The 17,645-nt window shown below is 39.4% G+C and overlaps 1 protein-coding gene across 2 annotated transcripts; it reads left to right on the top strand.

The window, feature by feature from the left end:
* Window positions 1-980: 980 nt before the first annotated feature.
* On the top strand, window positions 981-15,349 carry rbm26 (RNA binding motif protein 26). 2 transcript variants are annotated; one of them, XM_042492787.2, is made up of 22 exons: window positions 981-1,464; window positions 1,673-1,791; window positions 1,936-2,057; window positions 2,649-2,740; window positions 2,832-3,103; window positions 4,585-4,863; window positions 4,959-5,201; window positions 5,494-5,634; window positions 5,722-5,862; window positions 6,111-6,219; window positions 6,352-6,508; window positions 7,409-7,600; window positions 8,693-8,791; window positions 8,897-8,965; window positions 9,067-9,165; window positions 9,324-9,398; window positions 10,149-10,316; window positions 10,670-10,774; window positions 10,906-11,109; window positions 12,186-12,272; window positions 12,998-13,111; window positions 14,579-15,349. In XM_042492787.2, the coding sequence occupies exons 1-22, from the start codon at window positions 1,406-1,408 to the stop codon at window positions 14,666-14,668; spliced, it is 3,036 nt and encodes a 1,011-aa protein (XP_042348721.2). In that variant the 5' UTR covers window positions 981-1,405; the 3' UTR covers window positions 14,669-15,349. The 2 variants fall into 2 exon arrangements, with proteins under 2 accessions (XP_042348721.2, XP_042348715.2); XM_042492781.2 differs by having other exon boundaries at window positions 8,690-8,791.
* Window positions 15,350-17,645: the final 2,296 nt, after the last annotated feature.

Below are 17,645 nucleotides of genomic sequence, written 5' to 3'. Positions count from 1 at the left end.
AATGCGCCAATGTAACCAATAAACTCATAATTGCATTGACTGAAAATAGTGTGCACCCAAGCATTGTTCAAATCCACAGAAAACCACTGATGTCATGCAAATAGCATCAACATTTGAATAACATGGCTATAGCTAATATACCTATATCATGTAATGATATTTGTGTGAAAAGTATATCTGATTGACATTTAGCTCAATGATGTGATAGAAACAGAAATAATGTATGTCATCAATGACATTATTGTGACATGAAGCTATTTCCCATGTTAACTTTGAGCTACTAAAGAGGGAAGTTAAGAGATTTGGGTCCCAACGAAGTCCTTGCCCCCCCCCCCCAAAAAAAAAGTATCTTAAGACTAAAATGATCTTGGACAATAGATTTACAATAGGTCAGAGATCATGATAATGGTTGTCCGATTGGATCTATAATGAGTGCCTGTAATTTTGATGATCCTAGGTATTCATTATGCCAGTTATTTATCTTATTTTGAAAAATGACAGAATCACAGAAAAAAAATGCCCTTAACTTTGATTAAAGCTCTGTGCATTTCCAATTATTATTGATGCATGCTCATCTTTGCATTTTAATATGACCCTGAAGATCTGTTGCTTTGGCTTCAGTGACCATAAGGCCTTTTAAATGTATTATTATTATTATTATTATTATTATTATTATTATTATATTTATTTATTGTTATTTTGTGTTTTAATTATCAATCAATTATTTTGCAAGGGTTGGGCAATATTGTAGGCTACAGTCTATGGTAGTGGGTAATACACAAACATGCATACAGGCAGAGAGAGGGGAAAAAATAAATGAATAAATTTTATGTGTGTGTGTGTTTGTGTGTGTGTGTGTGTGTGTGTGTGTGTGTGTGTGTGTGTGTGTGTGTGTGTGTGTGCGTGTGTGTGGTGTAGTACAAGTCCTAATGGTCATTATGCTGTACATCTCCCTCTCGCGATATTTAGCCAACGAGAGCAGGAGCGGAAGTAAATAGTCGCCATGGCAAGTTAGCTAGAGTGCGAGGGGATAACGTAGCAAGTCAAGCGTGGGTGCTTCCTTAAATTTAAAGGATAAAAACATCTTTAACTTTCGGAGTTAGTTGGTTGACTGTTTGATAACAAATAGACGTCCCAAATCTGCATTTTCGTTATACATACTGTACGAAAATCGAGGAATCGTACAGCGCGTTTGTGGCCTGGGAAAGACGCATGCTAGCGTAGCTAAGCTAGCTAACGTTAACGCGGCTGTTCAGCTAACGTCGCGCTTAGCACCACAGCCAAAGACCACTGCTGTGGTTCGTTTACCAGCTAATGTCGGCTATCCTCCTGAACAGATAAGCACAGTCACCCAAGCTAGCGTTAACTCTGGCCGCGGTGGAGGGAAAGTTTGGCTGGATCTAAGATGATCATTGAAAACATCGATGCCTTGAAAACATGGCTGTCTGAAACCCTCGAGCCCATGTAAGTAACGTTAGCTGTTAGCTACTCAGCTTTAGCCGTCCTAGAGCAGTCTGAGCACCTACATAAGCTAATGTTGAAACAAATGAAAAACACAATACACATAAATTTAAGAGTATCATCAATGTTGTGTTTTCTAGGCTATCTTGTAAATTTTATATTATTTATTACAGTGCTTATGTGTCTAATGCCTTTTTCTCTGCACGTCCAGCTGTGATGCAGATCCCTCTGCCCTCGCCAAGTATGTTGTTGCCTTGGTGAAGAAAGACAAAAGTGAAAAAGAACTTAAAGCCCTGTGCATAGACCAGTTGGATGTATTTCTCCAGAAAGGTAATTAATCTCCGTGCTTCATAAAAGTTGTACTTTGCAAGCATTGTTTTATTTTTGAGTGAGTGATCCAACGTGTATAATTGTTTATCTGTCTGCTTATTAGCATATTATCTTTATTTAACACTTTTACCTTTATTTTTTCAGAGACCCAGCCATTTGTGGATAAGCTGTTTGAAGCCATTAACAACAAAAACTACCTCCCGCAGCAGCAAGAGGTACCATCCTCTCAGATCAAAGCTGAAAAAGAGGAGCCAAAAAAAGATGAGGTAAACTTATAATGTCAAGAATATATGATTTTTTTCAGTTTATTTTTTGTTTAACCTTTATTTAACCAGGAGTTGTCCCACTGAGATTCAAAATCAATTCTCAATTTCAAGAGAGTCCAAGAGAGTGGCATGAAGAATTTCACATAAAAGAACAAACAGAATATAAACACAACAGTAAAACATAAAACAAACAGCATAAAAATTCATACATAAGTAGCAATCTTAAAACAGCCAATTTACAGTGTTTAGAGATGTATTCAGTGTTCAAAAGGTCGTTAACCGTTTTTAAAATCTCCCAGGCTTATAATAGATTTTAGTTTAAGGTGACTCTGCAGCTCACACCAAGATGATGGAGCAAAATTTTTAAAAGCACATTCTCTAAAGACGGTGCGGTTCGAGGAATGGCTTACATAAGTTTTCCACATTACTGAAGGTTGCAACTACTGACACTTTTAGGAGTCAGTAGAGAGCATAAATATGGATGCAGCTCCTGTGCGCTTAACAGTATCAAACAACATGGAGGACCTCCCATGTCAGTGCTTATCTCAGATTAAAAAAAAGGAAATTAAAGTTGCTCTTTTCTTTGCTCAGACAAATCGGGAAGAAGAGCGGGAGAAGAAGTTCCCTCGGCGAATGAATCACAGCCCACCACAATCAAGCTCTCGTTACAGCAGAGATGTCAGGTGTGTAACTGCCTGTTTCAACTTTCTCTTTCAACCTGCGTACGTACTTTTCACTAAATACCATTGTGTTTTTAATTACTCAAACTTTTAGGAGAGGAGATGATCGCAAGCGAGACGACCGCTCCAGGAAGAGGGAATATGACCGCATACCACCAAGGAGGGACTCATACCGTGATCGCTACAATCGCAGGAGAGGCCGAAGTCGCAGTTACAGTCGTAGCCGAAGTCGGAGTTGGAGCAAAGACCGCGTCCGAGACCGCGACAGAGAGAGGGATAGGGATAGAGACCGGGACAGAGACAGGGATCGGGATCGCAGTAGGAGCCGGTCGCACAGCAGGACTCGCTCTAGAAGCAGGAGCAGAGGTAAAAACACGACTGATGTACTGAAAATAATATAAGACTTTTATGGTCATCAGCATGATCACCATGTGCCAGTTTGAACTAATGTTTATCTGTGGAGAGATCAATAACACCAAGACCTCTTGTGTAAGTGTCCTCTGTTTACATCTTACAGTCCGCTCAAAGTTCACTGCATTTGTTGCTGACCTTTCAGACTGTGTCCAGTCAGATTTAAGTTGACCAAGAAGCTTCTTAAACACAAAGATCTCAGTTTTTTTAAACACAAAGATCATCTCGAAGATGATCTCATATCCAGAGATTCATTTTTCTAATTTAAAATAGAAGGATTTTTGGGCTTTCTTCAGCATTAATTGAATATCAGCATTGACCTTTGCATTTGCAACTGATTCATCCCAATAGTGACAGCATCTCAGACAGATGATCATAAGTAGACATAATATACAATGACTTGATATTGACAAAAAGTGCAACTCTAAAGCCAAGTATATACTGTATGATTTTTGAGCTGCACAGCTCATTTTAGAGTTGGGACAAGTCCACATGTCCACATGCACTGGCGCCTTTTTTCTTGGAGGTTTTGGCACACAGGATTGCACAGATTATCAAGGCAGCACACTTCTGCCTTGTTATCATTGTTGCTAATGCCTGCCTTGGAGCTTTCAAACTAATCTTTATTAGCCAGGACGGTCTGCAGGGGCAGACAGGCCATTTTTACCCGTATAGTATAAGTTCTTAGGTTGTGACTTGAGGATCAGACTGCACAGTGTGAGCACATTCATCATGAGCTTTGGCTTCACATCTCAGACGATTTACTTGTACAGTATGAGCTGGAATTAATAATAACATTTCTAAAATCGTACAGTGTATGCCCATCCTAAGGGCTCATTTATACTCTCAATAAAAATGTAAACAGTTTCGTTAGTTTCAATCGCAGAAATCACTGCCCTAATACTTCCACGTGCCCTTCATGTTTGCATAAATACATCCCAGTAGTTGACAGTATAGGGCAGGGTCAAAAGTTTGAGACAACAACAAAGGAGGCGACAGTGGAGGAGGTTGTAACAATGTACCTTTTAATGGAGGCGGCATTGTAGACAGCAGCAGTCTGAAACATGTGCACAGAGAATATTTTTTTCCACTAAATTACCTATTCAGTCCTTTGTGCTGTTTTCTAAATGTATTCATATCTTGCTTGAATTACGCTACACTGCCTCCACAATCTCAGGTGGCACTGCTCTGTTTCGTCCATATTCATAAGCTTTAGAAAATATCCACAAATACGGATGAAATGAATGCAGAGTATGGACAGAGGCCTCCATCCATGTATGTCTACGTATCTTAAGGTTGAGTTTAAATGAGCCCTAAGGATAAAAACCATGAAAACAATATTTAAAATCCTGAAATGTTTATGACCAGTTTTTTTGCATGCCATAATGACAGTCTTTCTATAACTTTTATACATGTCAATTTGTGTCTTTTTGTAGAACGAGATTCTGGAAAGCTGAAGTTTGATCATGATAGAGTGGACAGGCCAGAGGGTAGTGATGGCTACACCCCAGCAGCCCTGGTTTCCGCAGCAACCACTACACACTTCCCTGTGCCAACACTGAGCAGCACCATAACAGTCATCGCACCCACGCATCATCACAGCAACAACACCACTGAGAGCTGGTCAGACTTCCGCCCCGGACACCCTGTGGATCGTGGCCTTTTTAACAGGGGACCACCCCCTCAACAGAGGAAGCGATGCCGTGACTATGATGGTAAGGAAAGCTGATTGAGCTTTTTCCATCACAGGTGTTTTTTATTGCTGTTGTTCTGTACGCTTGACCTTCTGCACGTCTGGCTTCTTTTCCAGAGAAGGGTTTCTGCATGAGCGGCGACATGTGTCCTTTTGACCATGGAAGTGACCCAGTTGTAGTGGAGGATGTCAATTTGCCCAATATGCTGCCCTTCCAACCTCCGCCAATCCCAGGGGTGGACCCCGCACCACCCCCAGGCCTCCCACCACCACCACCTCTTATGAACCCCCCACCCGTGAACCTGCGACCTCCTGTGCCCCCACCAGGCGCCCTCCCACCCAGCCTTCCACCTGTGGCAGGTAGGGATGAGGACACTTCTCTGAAATTTGAGAGTGGGCTTCACTGTGTAGTGCATGGAATGTCACACTTTATCATATTTTTTTTAAATTTCTTATTCGGTTAAATATAACAGCACGTTGGAGTTGGTGTAAATAATAATAGTTAAATATAAAGACTGAATTACTGTGATGTTGCGTTAACAGTCACTTTCAGGAAGACAACTGGCAATTAATTTTAACAAGTTTTCGACAAGTTGAAGTTTTGCTTGAACGTCTTATTCTTTAACATGTCATTAAATTCTGTCTGACACAGGTCCCCCTCCTCCGCTTCCTCCACTGCAACCGTCGGGCATGGATGCTCCTCCCAATTCCATGACCAGCTCTGTTCCCACCATCGTTACTTCTGGGATGCGCTCCTCACTTCCCCAGGCCTCAGTGCCACATTTCCCCAACGGTAATGGTCTTTTGATTTTGTATTCATAAAAATCTGCAACTTACCCTGTTTTTTTATGAGTTTAAGTATTCTCTCTCTGCTGAACAGACAACTATGAGTCAGATGTGTACAACCCTGAAGCTCCCAGCATCACTAATACCTCCAGGCCGATCTATCGTCATCGGGTCAATGCCCAGAGACCCAATCTGATTGGCCTCACAATGGGGGAGGTAGACCAGCCACCAAGAGGTATTGTTCACGTGAACTGAACCATTTGAGCTTTGAATCTGTTGTCTTAAAACATGCATGTACTTTACATCCTACCATTTGAATGCTTAGTATTATGGCCATTTTGATAGAACAGTGCATTCAGTACATGTTCTGTGTTTGTGTTTTAGCTGCCTGTTCAAAAGTCATTTGCGAGAGTTGTGATCTTCTTTTTCAGTGGTGTGTGCTGTCGTCTGAAAACTGACCTGTCAGTGTTTGTTTCTCACCAGACAAGGTCCCAAATAACAGCATGAGGATTGTGATGGAATCTGATTCGAGGAAGAGACCACCTTCTTCCCACGATGGAGGCCTCCCCCCCAAGAAACCTTGGTTTGAAAAGTAAGACACCTTTTCTTTGCAATAAAAAAAGTCAAATGTTGCCTTTAAACTCAGTTGTTAAGCACCTTTGAAAGAGTTATGTTTAACATCATTCTCATTGAATTTTTAACAATTTTTTTTGTCTCTTCTCAGACCCAACTTTAACAAACCAAACCATCAGGGCTTCCACAAAAGACCCCCATTCTCTCTCAACACCAAGCTGCTGGTTCGACAAATTCCTCACGGGCTCAACAACATCAGCAAGCTTAATGAACATTTCAGCAAGTTCGGCACCATAGTCAACCTACAGGTCAGTCCCCTATCAGGTGCTATAAACAAGAAAGTCACCACTTTGATGGGTATTAATCAATAAATGATCTGTAAATAATAAAAGGTAAACAAATTTAATTCAAAATCATGTAAATAAAAATGTTTAGTCACTGTGTGCAATTGGTGATGCAATACAACAGGAAACTAATTTGTTAACTGAATTAACTTAAGGGTTATTTTTAAATGTATCTTATATAGTTTAGGTCATTTAGAACAAGGTGCTTGAAGTGCTTGAAAAAATTTGAGGAGGAAAAATAAAGTGCTTACTTATGAAAATCAACTGAATCAAATTACAAAATTGTCATATATTTGATGAAAAGTTAGTTCAAGTAATTAATATTTCATTGTTCAGAATCAGAAGAGATTTCCTTCATTTTAGTTCAGACCGTCAGTAGGTGTGAGGCAGGCATTTAGCACTCAGGCCATTCAAAGGTTTTGATGGGGATATTATACAGTTATGCCATGAAGAGTGATATAAGTTAACTTTCACGGCAAAGAAAGACCATATAATTTATTTATGATTAATAGTTATTAATATAAATTAAAATGAATTATTTGCTTTGAGTTAAATCTCTGAAAAATGAAAAAAAAAATAGTGCTTGAAAATGTACTTGGAAGTCCTTGGATTTCATTTTGTAATGTCTTTATGAAATGTTTTAAACCGTCTGATAAACCAGTAACTACTAACATGATTTGAAACAGTTGTGGTGTAACCAAATTAGTGTGAAGCCCTCAAAGATTACAGGAGGAACTAAAGGTCAGAAAAGTTACAGGAAGTTTATAATCTGAAATTGAAATAATCCTTTAAAATGAACTACCTAGCCTCTTTTTAATACTTCCATGCACTTGTTCATGATTGGTTTATGGTTTCTTTTGACAGGTGGCCTTCCAGAATGACCCAGAAGGGGCACTGATCCAGTTTGCTTCTCCAGAGGAAGCCAAGCGAGCTATGCAAAGCACAGAGGCTGTTCTCAACAACCGCTTCATCAGGGTGCACTGGTTTCGAGATGATGGGAGTGATGGGCAGGGCCAGTCTCACTCACAGCAGCAGCCTCAGCCACAGCCAGCCACGGTGAAATTTCATTTTAAATCTGTCGTTATAAAATGTTTTGCCTCAACACCAACACAAAATATTATTTACCTGGGTTGAATTTCCCACGAGAGTAAATATTGTGATATAAGATGCACTTGTGAAAGAACATACTGTCTCTCGTGGGATTCTTTAAACAAGTTAAACTGCATCTGAGATCGTTTTTGAGAAATCAGTATTTCAAGCAAAAGTTGTGCAGTTGTAATGGTTTGAACAATAAACTTGGCAGTTCTAGGAGCTTGTTATATTTTGCTGGGGTGTTGTATAAAAATAAATAACATCATGCATCTTATATTTGTAGTGCAGCACCAGTAAAGATTCAAAGGGCTCTGTTTTAATCACACAAGCACAACAAGCAATGAACAATAGAATACCAAACAATGATGTTGTTCCAGGCACGTGTGATTATGATGAGACGTCCATAATTGCAGCATTTAACACCCGGTTCTTTCTACCTAAATGCCAACAACTCTCTGCCTGCTTAATAGTCGGAGCGCTGCTTGGGCTGGTAGTTTTGCCCCACAAATATACGTCTGTTTTAGAAATATAATAATGAGGTTATGATGTCAGGTCCTGGGAATCAAGAGGAATCACACCATTGTGTGGCAACACATTTTCTCTTGAATAGAGAAATCTACTCAAGAAGAGGAAGAGATACCAGGTTATCGGCTATAATCGGCTTAAATAGATCAACAGCAAAACAAGCTGTGGATGCATTCATGCCCTGTCACTGTGTGAAATGTAACACCCTCTGCAAGAGTGATTATTTGTAAAACTGGGCAGGAGACACCACAGCATCGTATTTAGGCACTTGGAATAACCTGCTGCATTAATGTCAGAGCTGCCTCCATTTACAGCACAGAGAACGTCTTTGACTGAGTGTTGTGAGTCATTCTAGGAGACAGAGGTCAGTTAAAGTATATGATACAGATGAAGATTTACCAAGAAATCTGGAAGATTAAAATTAAAATGAAATTAAACATTAGAATAGTTGTCTGGCAGTAGTTATGTTAAAATGCACTCATGCGTTAATCCAGACATAAAGGGATATACATCTCCTTTGTCATTCAGCAGCCCTCAGCCACGGCTCTGAAGCAGTCTGTCAAAGATCGCCTCGGTCCGCTGCTCACTGCGAACTCTGAGCCCTCACAAGATTCCAGCATAGCCTCTCAGGTATGTGTGGATGATAGTGTTGAGGGTGTGCTTTTTCGCATATGCTTGTCAAAATCTGCAGACGGTGTGTTTAAAAGTAATGTGTTATTTTCTCCGCTGGAGCAGAATCCCTCGAAGGTGTCAGTGAAAGACCGTCTGGGTTTCTCTGCCAAACCAGCAGCTCCTGTTGAAAAAGTAAGTGTTCTCACTTTCCAGAATTACTGATTATAGGTAGGAATTTAACCCCTTTAAATAGCATAAATGCTATGTGCTGAGGTTTAACTCCCCTTTTTCAGGTTTTTTCAACATCAATGGGCCTCACAAAGACTGTATACAATCCTGCTGCCCTGAAAGCCGCCCAGAAAACTTCAGAAGAAGCCCTGAAGAAGAAACAGGTGAGAGGAGAAATGGAGGGCATGGTGGGCAAAAGGGAGAATGGAGAGGTTCAGAAATAAAGCCACAACAGGAGAGTGAAATAGGAAGCAAGCAAATAGGATTCTTATACTAAAAACAGAAGGCACTACTTAATTATTTCTCATAATTCCTTTGACAGGAAGCTCTAAGACTACAGCAGGATGTAAGGAAGAAGAAGCAGGAAATATTGGAGAAGCACATTGAGACACAGAAGGTAAGATAATCTGTAGTAGAAGTCTACGTCTTGTTCGTTCAAATGTCCCTATCACCTCTCTGTGTTTACATTCTGTAAGCCTCCTATATACAACTCGGTGTCAGTGTGTAAGCTCTGAAAAGGGTCTGACTCGCCACTTAAAGGGAATCTTTGTGATTTTCAAACATCTGTGTCATCGCAGTTTCTGCAGATGAACAGTGTTTGGCAGGAAACTCTGGGTGCTGGTGGTTTAGGGGAAATCCAATCTCTGGGAAATGTCGGCTGGGTGGACCATTTTGAGTCATTGATGATCCAGGATGCGAGTTCTGGGTGCTGGTGGCATGGGTGGAAGCCAAACAACGTTGATTTGCACACACTGTGATGAGACAGAGATGTGTTAAAAAAAAAAAAAAAAAAAGGGCAGTTTCCCTTTAAGCAACATGAGTCTCCAAGCCTGTCACTGCACACTGCTTTGGCTTGTTAATGTGAATTTAACAGTGTTTGAGAGCTTTGTGTGGATCTGTGACTCATTTACTGTGTGATCTTTGTCAAAGGAGTTGAAGATCATGTGCCAGTATGCTTTATTGTCTTTGCTTGGTAAAATGATCTGTATTTTCATACGATTATTAAATATTGTCTCCTGTCCTGTGGGACTTATGGCTTGCTGTCTTGTTGTGTAATCATATATTACTCAAGTACAAGAACTTTGTAGAATTACAGGCGATAGTTAAACTTGTGATTCTTTCTTCTTTTTGCTCCCTTCCTCTAAAGCTCCTGATATCCAAACTTGAGAAAAACAAAGCAATGAAGGCGGAGGATAAAGCCAAGATCATGGAAACTTTGGGGACGTTAACAAAGAGCATCACCAAACTGCAAGAGGAGATAAAGGGAATCTCAAGCAGCAGCAACCCGCTACGTTCAGCCAAGAGCAAGGCCCAGGTAGTGCTCTCTCCCTGCTGGTGCCATTACTGATTGGTTTTACTTTCCTATTGGCTTTTGATTGGAAATTGGTTTTACTTAACTCTTGCTGCATGAATATCTCCTCACCTTGTAAACAGTTAAAGACAGCACGTGCACTTCTTTGCTCTGCTTTGTAGTTTTAATCAGCATGTGGTTTAAAGCTGCAGGTCTGTGTATAATCGTTTTTTGTATTTATTCCTTTGAGATCTCAGAAGATGCATCATGGTCAAAGGCAACTGGATTTTCAGTTATTTACTTTTTCCATTTGCCTTTGTCATATTGCTTCCAACTTATAGTTTCGTCATTATCATGTGAATTGACAATTTGTTCAGGCTCAGAAGGAGCTGCTGGACGCGGAGCTGGACCTGTACAAGAAGACCCAGGCCGGAGAGGACACTGCTCTTTTGAAGATCAAGTACACTCAGCTGCAAATTGAGGTATTGACTTTATCTTGAAAGAGAAAACTGTCCCTCAAGCTTTTGAGTTTCATCTCCACAAGTCACATTAAAGATATCTGCTAGATATGTCTTCTCTTTTTGACTTCTACCCCCGTTTTGTTTTTACCCAGGCGGCTAAAAGGGGAATCCTGACACCAGGACGGGGCCGGGGGGTCCACGCTCGTGGCCGTGGCGCTCTCAGGGCCCGGGGAAGAGGCTCCAGAGGAAGGGGAAGAGGTGTGCCACTGCATGCGGTTGTGGACCATCGACCACGAGCGCTGGAAATTTCTGGTTTCATGGAGGCAGACCATGTAGACCTGCTGCCACACTTTGCTGTAAGTCAGCCTATAACTGTGCTACCGTGAAAGGAGATTTGATCTCCACAATTAACCAATATGACCTTTTGATGGAGGCTGTGAGTGAGAGATCAAAGGACTGTGTTAAAGGGCACTGCTATCGTAACTGCCGAGGGGGGCGGACATTCAGAGCTCGCCAGTCAGTCAGGACACGACAAATAAAACTTTCAGCTGTTCTCACTGCCTTACTTTGGATTAAGGCTGTGTGTGGTGTGGTCAAAGAGAAAAGAAAAATACAAAATCTAAACATCAACATAGCCTAAAAATGACATGCATCACATTTTCTATTATTTATGTAATTGGATTGTTAGTAAAGTGATAACATACATGAAATTTCCCATAAACAATATAGAAAAAATCTAACTTGGGCTACATTTTTTACTCCTTTCTATATGTATTATTATTATTATCAGTAGTAGTAGTAGTAGTCGTAGTAGTAGTAGTAGTAGTAGTATCATATACAATAATACCATGTGCGTTTTATTACTATTTTGTCAGTGTCATAGAAAGAATCAACAGTGTCCTCTGGTGGTTACATCCACACAGTGCAACTGACCACAAATGGTGCAACGTAACACGTGCTGACAGTCCAGTCTGTCTAAATACAAATTAAATGGTTTTTTGTATATCTATTAAGTCCTATCTCACTTCAACAAGGTCAAGGTTATTCAGCTCTCAATCACCAGAAAAAAATACTGGATGCAGAAACGGTTAAAAGAGCAAAAAAAACATTATGTCTACACTCAGGAGACAGACAGTTAGACTTCCAGTCTTACAGAAATGCAGCTAGTAAGCTGTTTGCACTAATTACAGTCCGTCCAGTATGTTTTGAGAATAAACTTTCATCACCATTTTCAACCAATCTCAAAATAAATGCAACAGTGAGAATTAGATAGAGCATCTGTGATACTGAAAAGCAACTTCTACATAAACAAACTCAACATTTAAGAGGTTTGGTAACTGAAAAAGAAAAAGCATGAGTTCATTTTTAATAATTACACAGGAATTAGTTTATTTGTTAAGTGACCAAATGTTGTGTGTTCACAATTTTGAAGCAATTTGGAGAAATTGAAGATTGCCAAATGGATGAAAACAATCTGTCTGCAGTCATCACGTACAAGACAAGAGCAGAGGCAGAACAGGTGAGTCAACACAATAAAATGTTCTGATTCTTTTTTTCCGTAAGCCCCATTTCCCGTTGGACATAAATCCACTAACACCCGCCAACATCTGCCTTTTGTGTTTAAAGATAAAGGTTACAATAGGCGTTTATTTCCAAGACTAAATGACTGCAGTAGTTACTGGTATTTATTGGCTTCAGCTTCGATTGGCTAAAGTTGGCAGTGATGGAAATTTGACGGGGATGCTTAAACTCTCCCCGTTTTTCTGGTGGGATACATTGACCGGTCGCTACAAAACACTGTTCATGTCTACCAAGCAGTGCTTAAACATTGTTCCAAATTATTTTTTTCCTGAATTTGAAAGAAAGATTAAGTAACAGGTACAGAAGAGTAACCACCTTAACATTTTCGGTAGCCTCCATGCTGCGTACTAATGTTTGCTAACCCTGTCTGTTTGGGCTGATGATGACATCATCATACTAATCCACTTACAGTTGGAGAATAGTCTGCTGCTGTTTTTTTTAGCAGGTTTTCCTGTGCTCAAAAATCTGCGCGTTTGTACTAAGTTTGGTGAAAAAAAGGTTATCACAATCTACAGCATTTGCTTCTGTCAGAAAGCCAAAATCTACTTACTGTCATTAATTCCTTTTTTTCCCCCCACAACTCCTGCCTTACCTCTTCACACTGCATGATCTCTTTCTCCTCTCATCACATGTCCTGCTGCTGTGTGTTCTGTCCACCTGTAGGCTGCTATTCACGGAGTGAGGTTCAACAACCAGACTTTACGTCTGGCCTGGCATAAGGCCGTCACGGCTCTCAGTACAGCGGATGCTGATGAGGCAGAACCGGAGGAGGATGAGGTTTGTGCACATTTCTCGTGTGTTTTTGTATAGCTATACCTGTGGTAGCTAATCAGGACTGATTAGTCTGCGTATGCATTACTGTAAAGATGATAAGGAGAGGGATCAGGCAGGACCAGTCTTGTTTGTGCCAGTGCTGCAATTGATTCTGGAATTAAAAACCACTTTGAAATGTTAGCGAAAATTACGACGGAGGATTAGGGCCACATTAAGGGAAATTTTTTAAAATTATTTACGAGATTAAAGTCATTAGTTACGAGAAAAAACTCATTATTAACGAGAAAAAACTCATTATTAATGAGAAAAAAGTCATTATTAATGAGAAAAAAGTCATTATTTACGAGATGAAACTCATTATTAACGAGAAAAAAGTCATTATTAACGAGAAAAAAGTCATTATTAACGAGATCAAACTCATTAACGAGAAAAAAGTCATTATTTATGAGAATAAAGTCATAATATTCAAACCCGCTGCTTTTGGAGACACTTGTTAACATGAGGGCTACGGAGGATTTGGTTGAGTTGTATTTTAGGATAGGTTTCACAAACAAGGAGATACTTAATCTTTTGGCACATCAGCATCACATTATCATAAGTATCAGGACTTTAAAAAGAAAATGCAAGAAATTGCATCTTTTCCGGCGAAAGAACCAGTCAGACTTGGAGGATGTTGCTGCTTTTCTGGAGGGGGAAATGGCTGAACTGGTCAACTGCAGGGTTATGGTTGGATGCATCTACGGGCTATTCAGAGGGGTTTCGTTGTGTCTCAAGAAACAAATCCTCCGTAGCCCTCATTTTGACAATGGTCTCCAAAAGCAGCAGGTTTGAATATTAAGACTTTATTCTCATAAATAATTACTTTATACTCGTTAATAATGAGTTTAATCTCGTAAATAATGACTTTTTTCTCATTAATAATGACTTTTTTCTCGTTAATAATGACTTTTTTCTCGTTAATAATGACTTTTTTCTCGTTAATAATGAGTTTAATCTTGTTAATAATGACTTTTTTCTCATTAATAATGACTTTTTTCTCGTTAATAATGAGTTTTTTCTCGTAACTAATGACTTTAATCTCGTAAATAATTAATTTTTTTTTCCTTAATGTGGCCCTAATCCTCCGTCGTAGAAAATACCTAGATGTTTAGATTTAATATGAGGAAAGCTTATTAAATGCCTATTTCTTGATGTGTTACATTTTGAGATCACAAGAGGGAGCCATTAGCCATTACAGCAAGGATGTGTTCTTTTTCATGGCCACTTTCATTAAGCAGCTGGTCCCTGTGATAGTATCAAGCTGAGAGTTTAGCCCCTCTGGAGACCTTTTTAAATACATGCTGCGAGTTTAGTGCTGATGATTCTCAAAAAACAAGGTCTTTCGACTTTAAATTGCCTTTTCTCCACTTTTTAATCATCTACAGAGATAATTCATTTTAGCGTTTTTTTTTTATGTTTTTACCCCATCAGTACCCGGAAGAGTCGCTGAGTGACGATGCGTTGCTGCAGGATGATGATGAGGAAGAAGATGACAACGAGCCTCGCTCCTGGCGCAGATGAAGATCAGTCTGTAGCTCTTCACTGGTTGCACTGGAAGAGCATCATCCAGCAACTTTATAAGATTTCAACAGCTGGTCATAAACCAGCAAGTCACAATTTCACTTTGGCTAGACTTTTTTTTTTCCTCCTCACAAGTGTGTAACCGGCAGAAGAACCATGTGCAAGTTTGATAAATTTTAATGTGTTTACCAGATGCAACGATGGTGAATTTTTTTAATGCTCTTAATGTAGAAATAGTTCTGTTTTTTTTTTGTTTTTGTTTTTTGTTATTTTGGTTCTTCACAAAACAAATTTTGTCCGGACATGTGACAGTTGATCACTTTGAAGACATATTTGCTGAACTCTCAGTTAAAGGAAACAAAACCTGTGTTGTAATTTAACTGAATGACAGACTGTAGCTTTTGCAGAATAGTATTAGGTTAACTGGTTTAAATTCTCATGTGTAAATATTTTATGTCTGGGTTTAAATGATTTGTATCAAAGCTTGGCTTCTCAGTTCCTTGGATTTACTTTGGATTGTACAAAAAATAAAGAATTGAAATGGTCTGAAAACATCCTGCCAAAAACAAAAAAAAAGAGAAAAAAGAAAAAAAGATCAAAAAAGAAAATGTTGTGGCAGTGAAAAAAACTCCTAAAAGAGCTGAAAATAAGACCATTTCATAAAAACAAAAAAAAAATCTTCCTCTTCCCCTAAAGAGCAAAGTTCCTACAAATTACCTTCCTCTAACAGTTCTATAACTGTTTTTTTATTTTTTGGATCGGTAAGGTAATATATTGTTCTGTTTTCCACGCTAAGGTAAGTATATGAAATAATTGTACAGTAAATTTTAAAAAATGTACACATTTTGCAGAGAATGACTAAAATATTTATGATCCAAATGCAAATACAACAATAACTAAAATCAGTTTTTGTTCTTTTTGTTGCAGATGTCTGTCCACAGTATCCAGCCACAACTCCTCTTTCTCCAAATGGCTTCAACATTATATATGTAATTTTGTATATTTAATGTAACATTATTAAACTAAGTTCTGCTGTATTTAAATATGTATTTGTAGATAAATGTTTAGTGCATTTTTAAGTGTTTGTTTGACAATTGCCTTCTTTAGCAATCTTGTATCTGTGGCTAAATTAAATTCAAAAGATTTTAATTTATGCTTCAACATTTTTCTTGATCGATCAATTTCTCTTAATTGTTAGAAAAAAATGTAAAATTTCTCTTGCACACCGGTATGTCTTGTTCACGTGTAAATATATATATATATATATATATAAGATGCAAAAACTTTCCTTATGTACTATTTATCATAAATATTATCGGCTACTTAACTACATTTTAAGTTACATCAGAGTAAGAGCAGACGTATGAACTGAAAGTGTAACTTATGTTCTCTTCAAAGCCAGACTCCGTTGACAAAAATAGTGATTTTTACCTCACTGAACACAGGAGGTGTTGGCCACTACCTTGATTAATTAGTTTGCTGTGTAATTGTGTGCATTTTGGTCTTTTAGATGGGTTAGTTTGGTTTCACATAAGACTGATCGAGGAAGGCGTAGACCAGCAGCTGTCGTGCTCAGATAAAATAACTGGTTTTGTGAAAGGAGTCTGGCTTTGAAGGGAGCAATTTAATGTCTTAAGTTCCCAGAAACTGTTGTCTGACAGCAACGTGAAGTGGTGAAACATTATAAATATAGTGTGCACTGAAACTAATACAGATTTTTCTTGGTGGTCTCTTTTTTTAGGTGGCTAAATTAGGTTTTGCTGCTCCTCCATCCTCAGCAGTGCATCGCTCAGTTAACGTGGCGGTACTCCAGTCTGCTCCTCCAAACGCACCAAGTGCTGACCTCAAATCTAGTGTAGGTAATACACTAACAATGGATAAGTGCCTCATACTGCCCCACTTCAAAAAATCTGAACTATCCACTTAACAGCTCTGTTCCATTCAAAAGTCCCAGTAGATGAGCTAGCATGCACAATACCAGCACTTTAAAACTGAAGCAGCAACATGGAATTCAGCCAATATTTATTTCATTATTTGCACCCGTACTTTTCCTACTTTAAAATGTTAAAGTGTTTCAAGTGTGTTTAAAGAGTTGCCACTGCCTGCCTGCTAAACATGGGTTAAAACTGACTTTAAAACGGGTCCCCTTTTGTTTTCTTCAAACCAAAGCTGGATCTGAGTCGTGGTGTGTGGGTAAAAAGGGATTTTGCTTCCTGTAAGGGGTTGGTATACACCTGCAGAGAGCCTCTCCACAGAACAGCTCCCACAATCCCTCAGTCTCGAATAAGAGAGGACAAATAACCCAATCAGTGTCCTCCAGTTCAGTGTTCCTGGGCCACCCCTGGTGCCTGTCAGGCTCGTGGAGATAATTGTGAGAAATCAGATTTGCTCTTGTAGAATATCTGCTGTTTATCATTTAAGCCCTTTTCCCCCCCACGCCAACACCAAAAATACCCTCCCTCATGCCTGCGTCTCTCAGTGTGGGAGTGTTAAATGCCCCCTCCTGTTGCTCATTTACCTACTGTAGAGCCACCAAACTCACACAAGCATCATTTTTGATCAAACAAGCACTTGTGACACGAACTTGTAGCTTTCATTTGTCACGTGTTTGATTGACACAAATACCCACAACTCCTGACAATTGCTCAGTGGCACTTTGTGGACGAGCTGCGCAGATAAGTGTTACAGAAAAGGACTGTCCCATGTCGTCCTCAGTCACTTAAGTCATGTGACCAGCGTGCAGGAATGCCTGAGAGCTCTGCCTCCCTTTGTGTCTCAGTGGGCAGACGATGTTTATACGCTCTGTGTGAGCTCTGAAAATATGGGCTAACAAGTTTACAACATCCATGTCATCCATTATACAAATCTATACTTTCTGATTTGTGTCAAGGAGACAAATGGTGTGAAATTTTGGAATGAGCTGTAATAATGTTGTTTTTTTCCCCTCTGTTTTGTTTATGCAGCAGGCAGATGAAAT

Source organism: Plectropomus leopardus, chromosome 1 (genome assembly GCF_026936395.1).
Source record: "Plectropomus leopardus strain MGB_pleo_1.0 chromosome 1, ASM2693639v1, whole genome shotgun sequence".
NCBI lineage: Eukaryota > Metazoa > Chordata > Actinopteri > Perciformes > Serranidae > Plectropomus > Plectropomus leopardus.
The sequence above is the reverse complement of the archived record's forward strand: the minus strand, read 5'-3'. Positions and strand labels throughout refer to the sequence as shown.

What these genes read in the sequence shown, in the direction of transcription:
- rbm26 (XM_042492781.2), top strand. Translation starts at nt 1,406, where the DNA reads ATGATCATTGAAAACATCGATGCCTTGAAAACATGGCTGTCTGAAACC. An exon ending in GGATGTATTTCTCCAGAAAG is followed by an intron (nt 1,792 to 1,935) that starts GTAATTAATCTC and finishes TTATTTTTTCAG; the next exon opens with AGACCCAGCCATTTGTGGAT. An exon ending in CAGCCAAGAGCAAGGCCCAG is followed by an intron (nt 10,317 to 10,669) that starts GTAGTGCTCTCT and finishes CAATTTGTTCAG; the next exon opens with GCTCAGAAGGAGCTGCTGGA.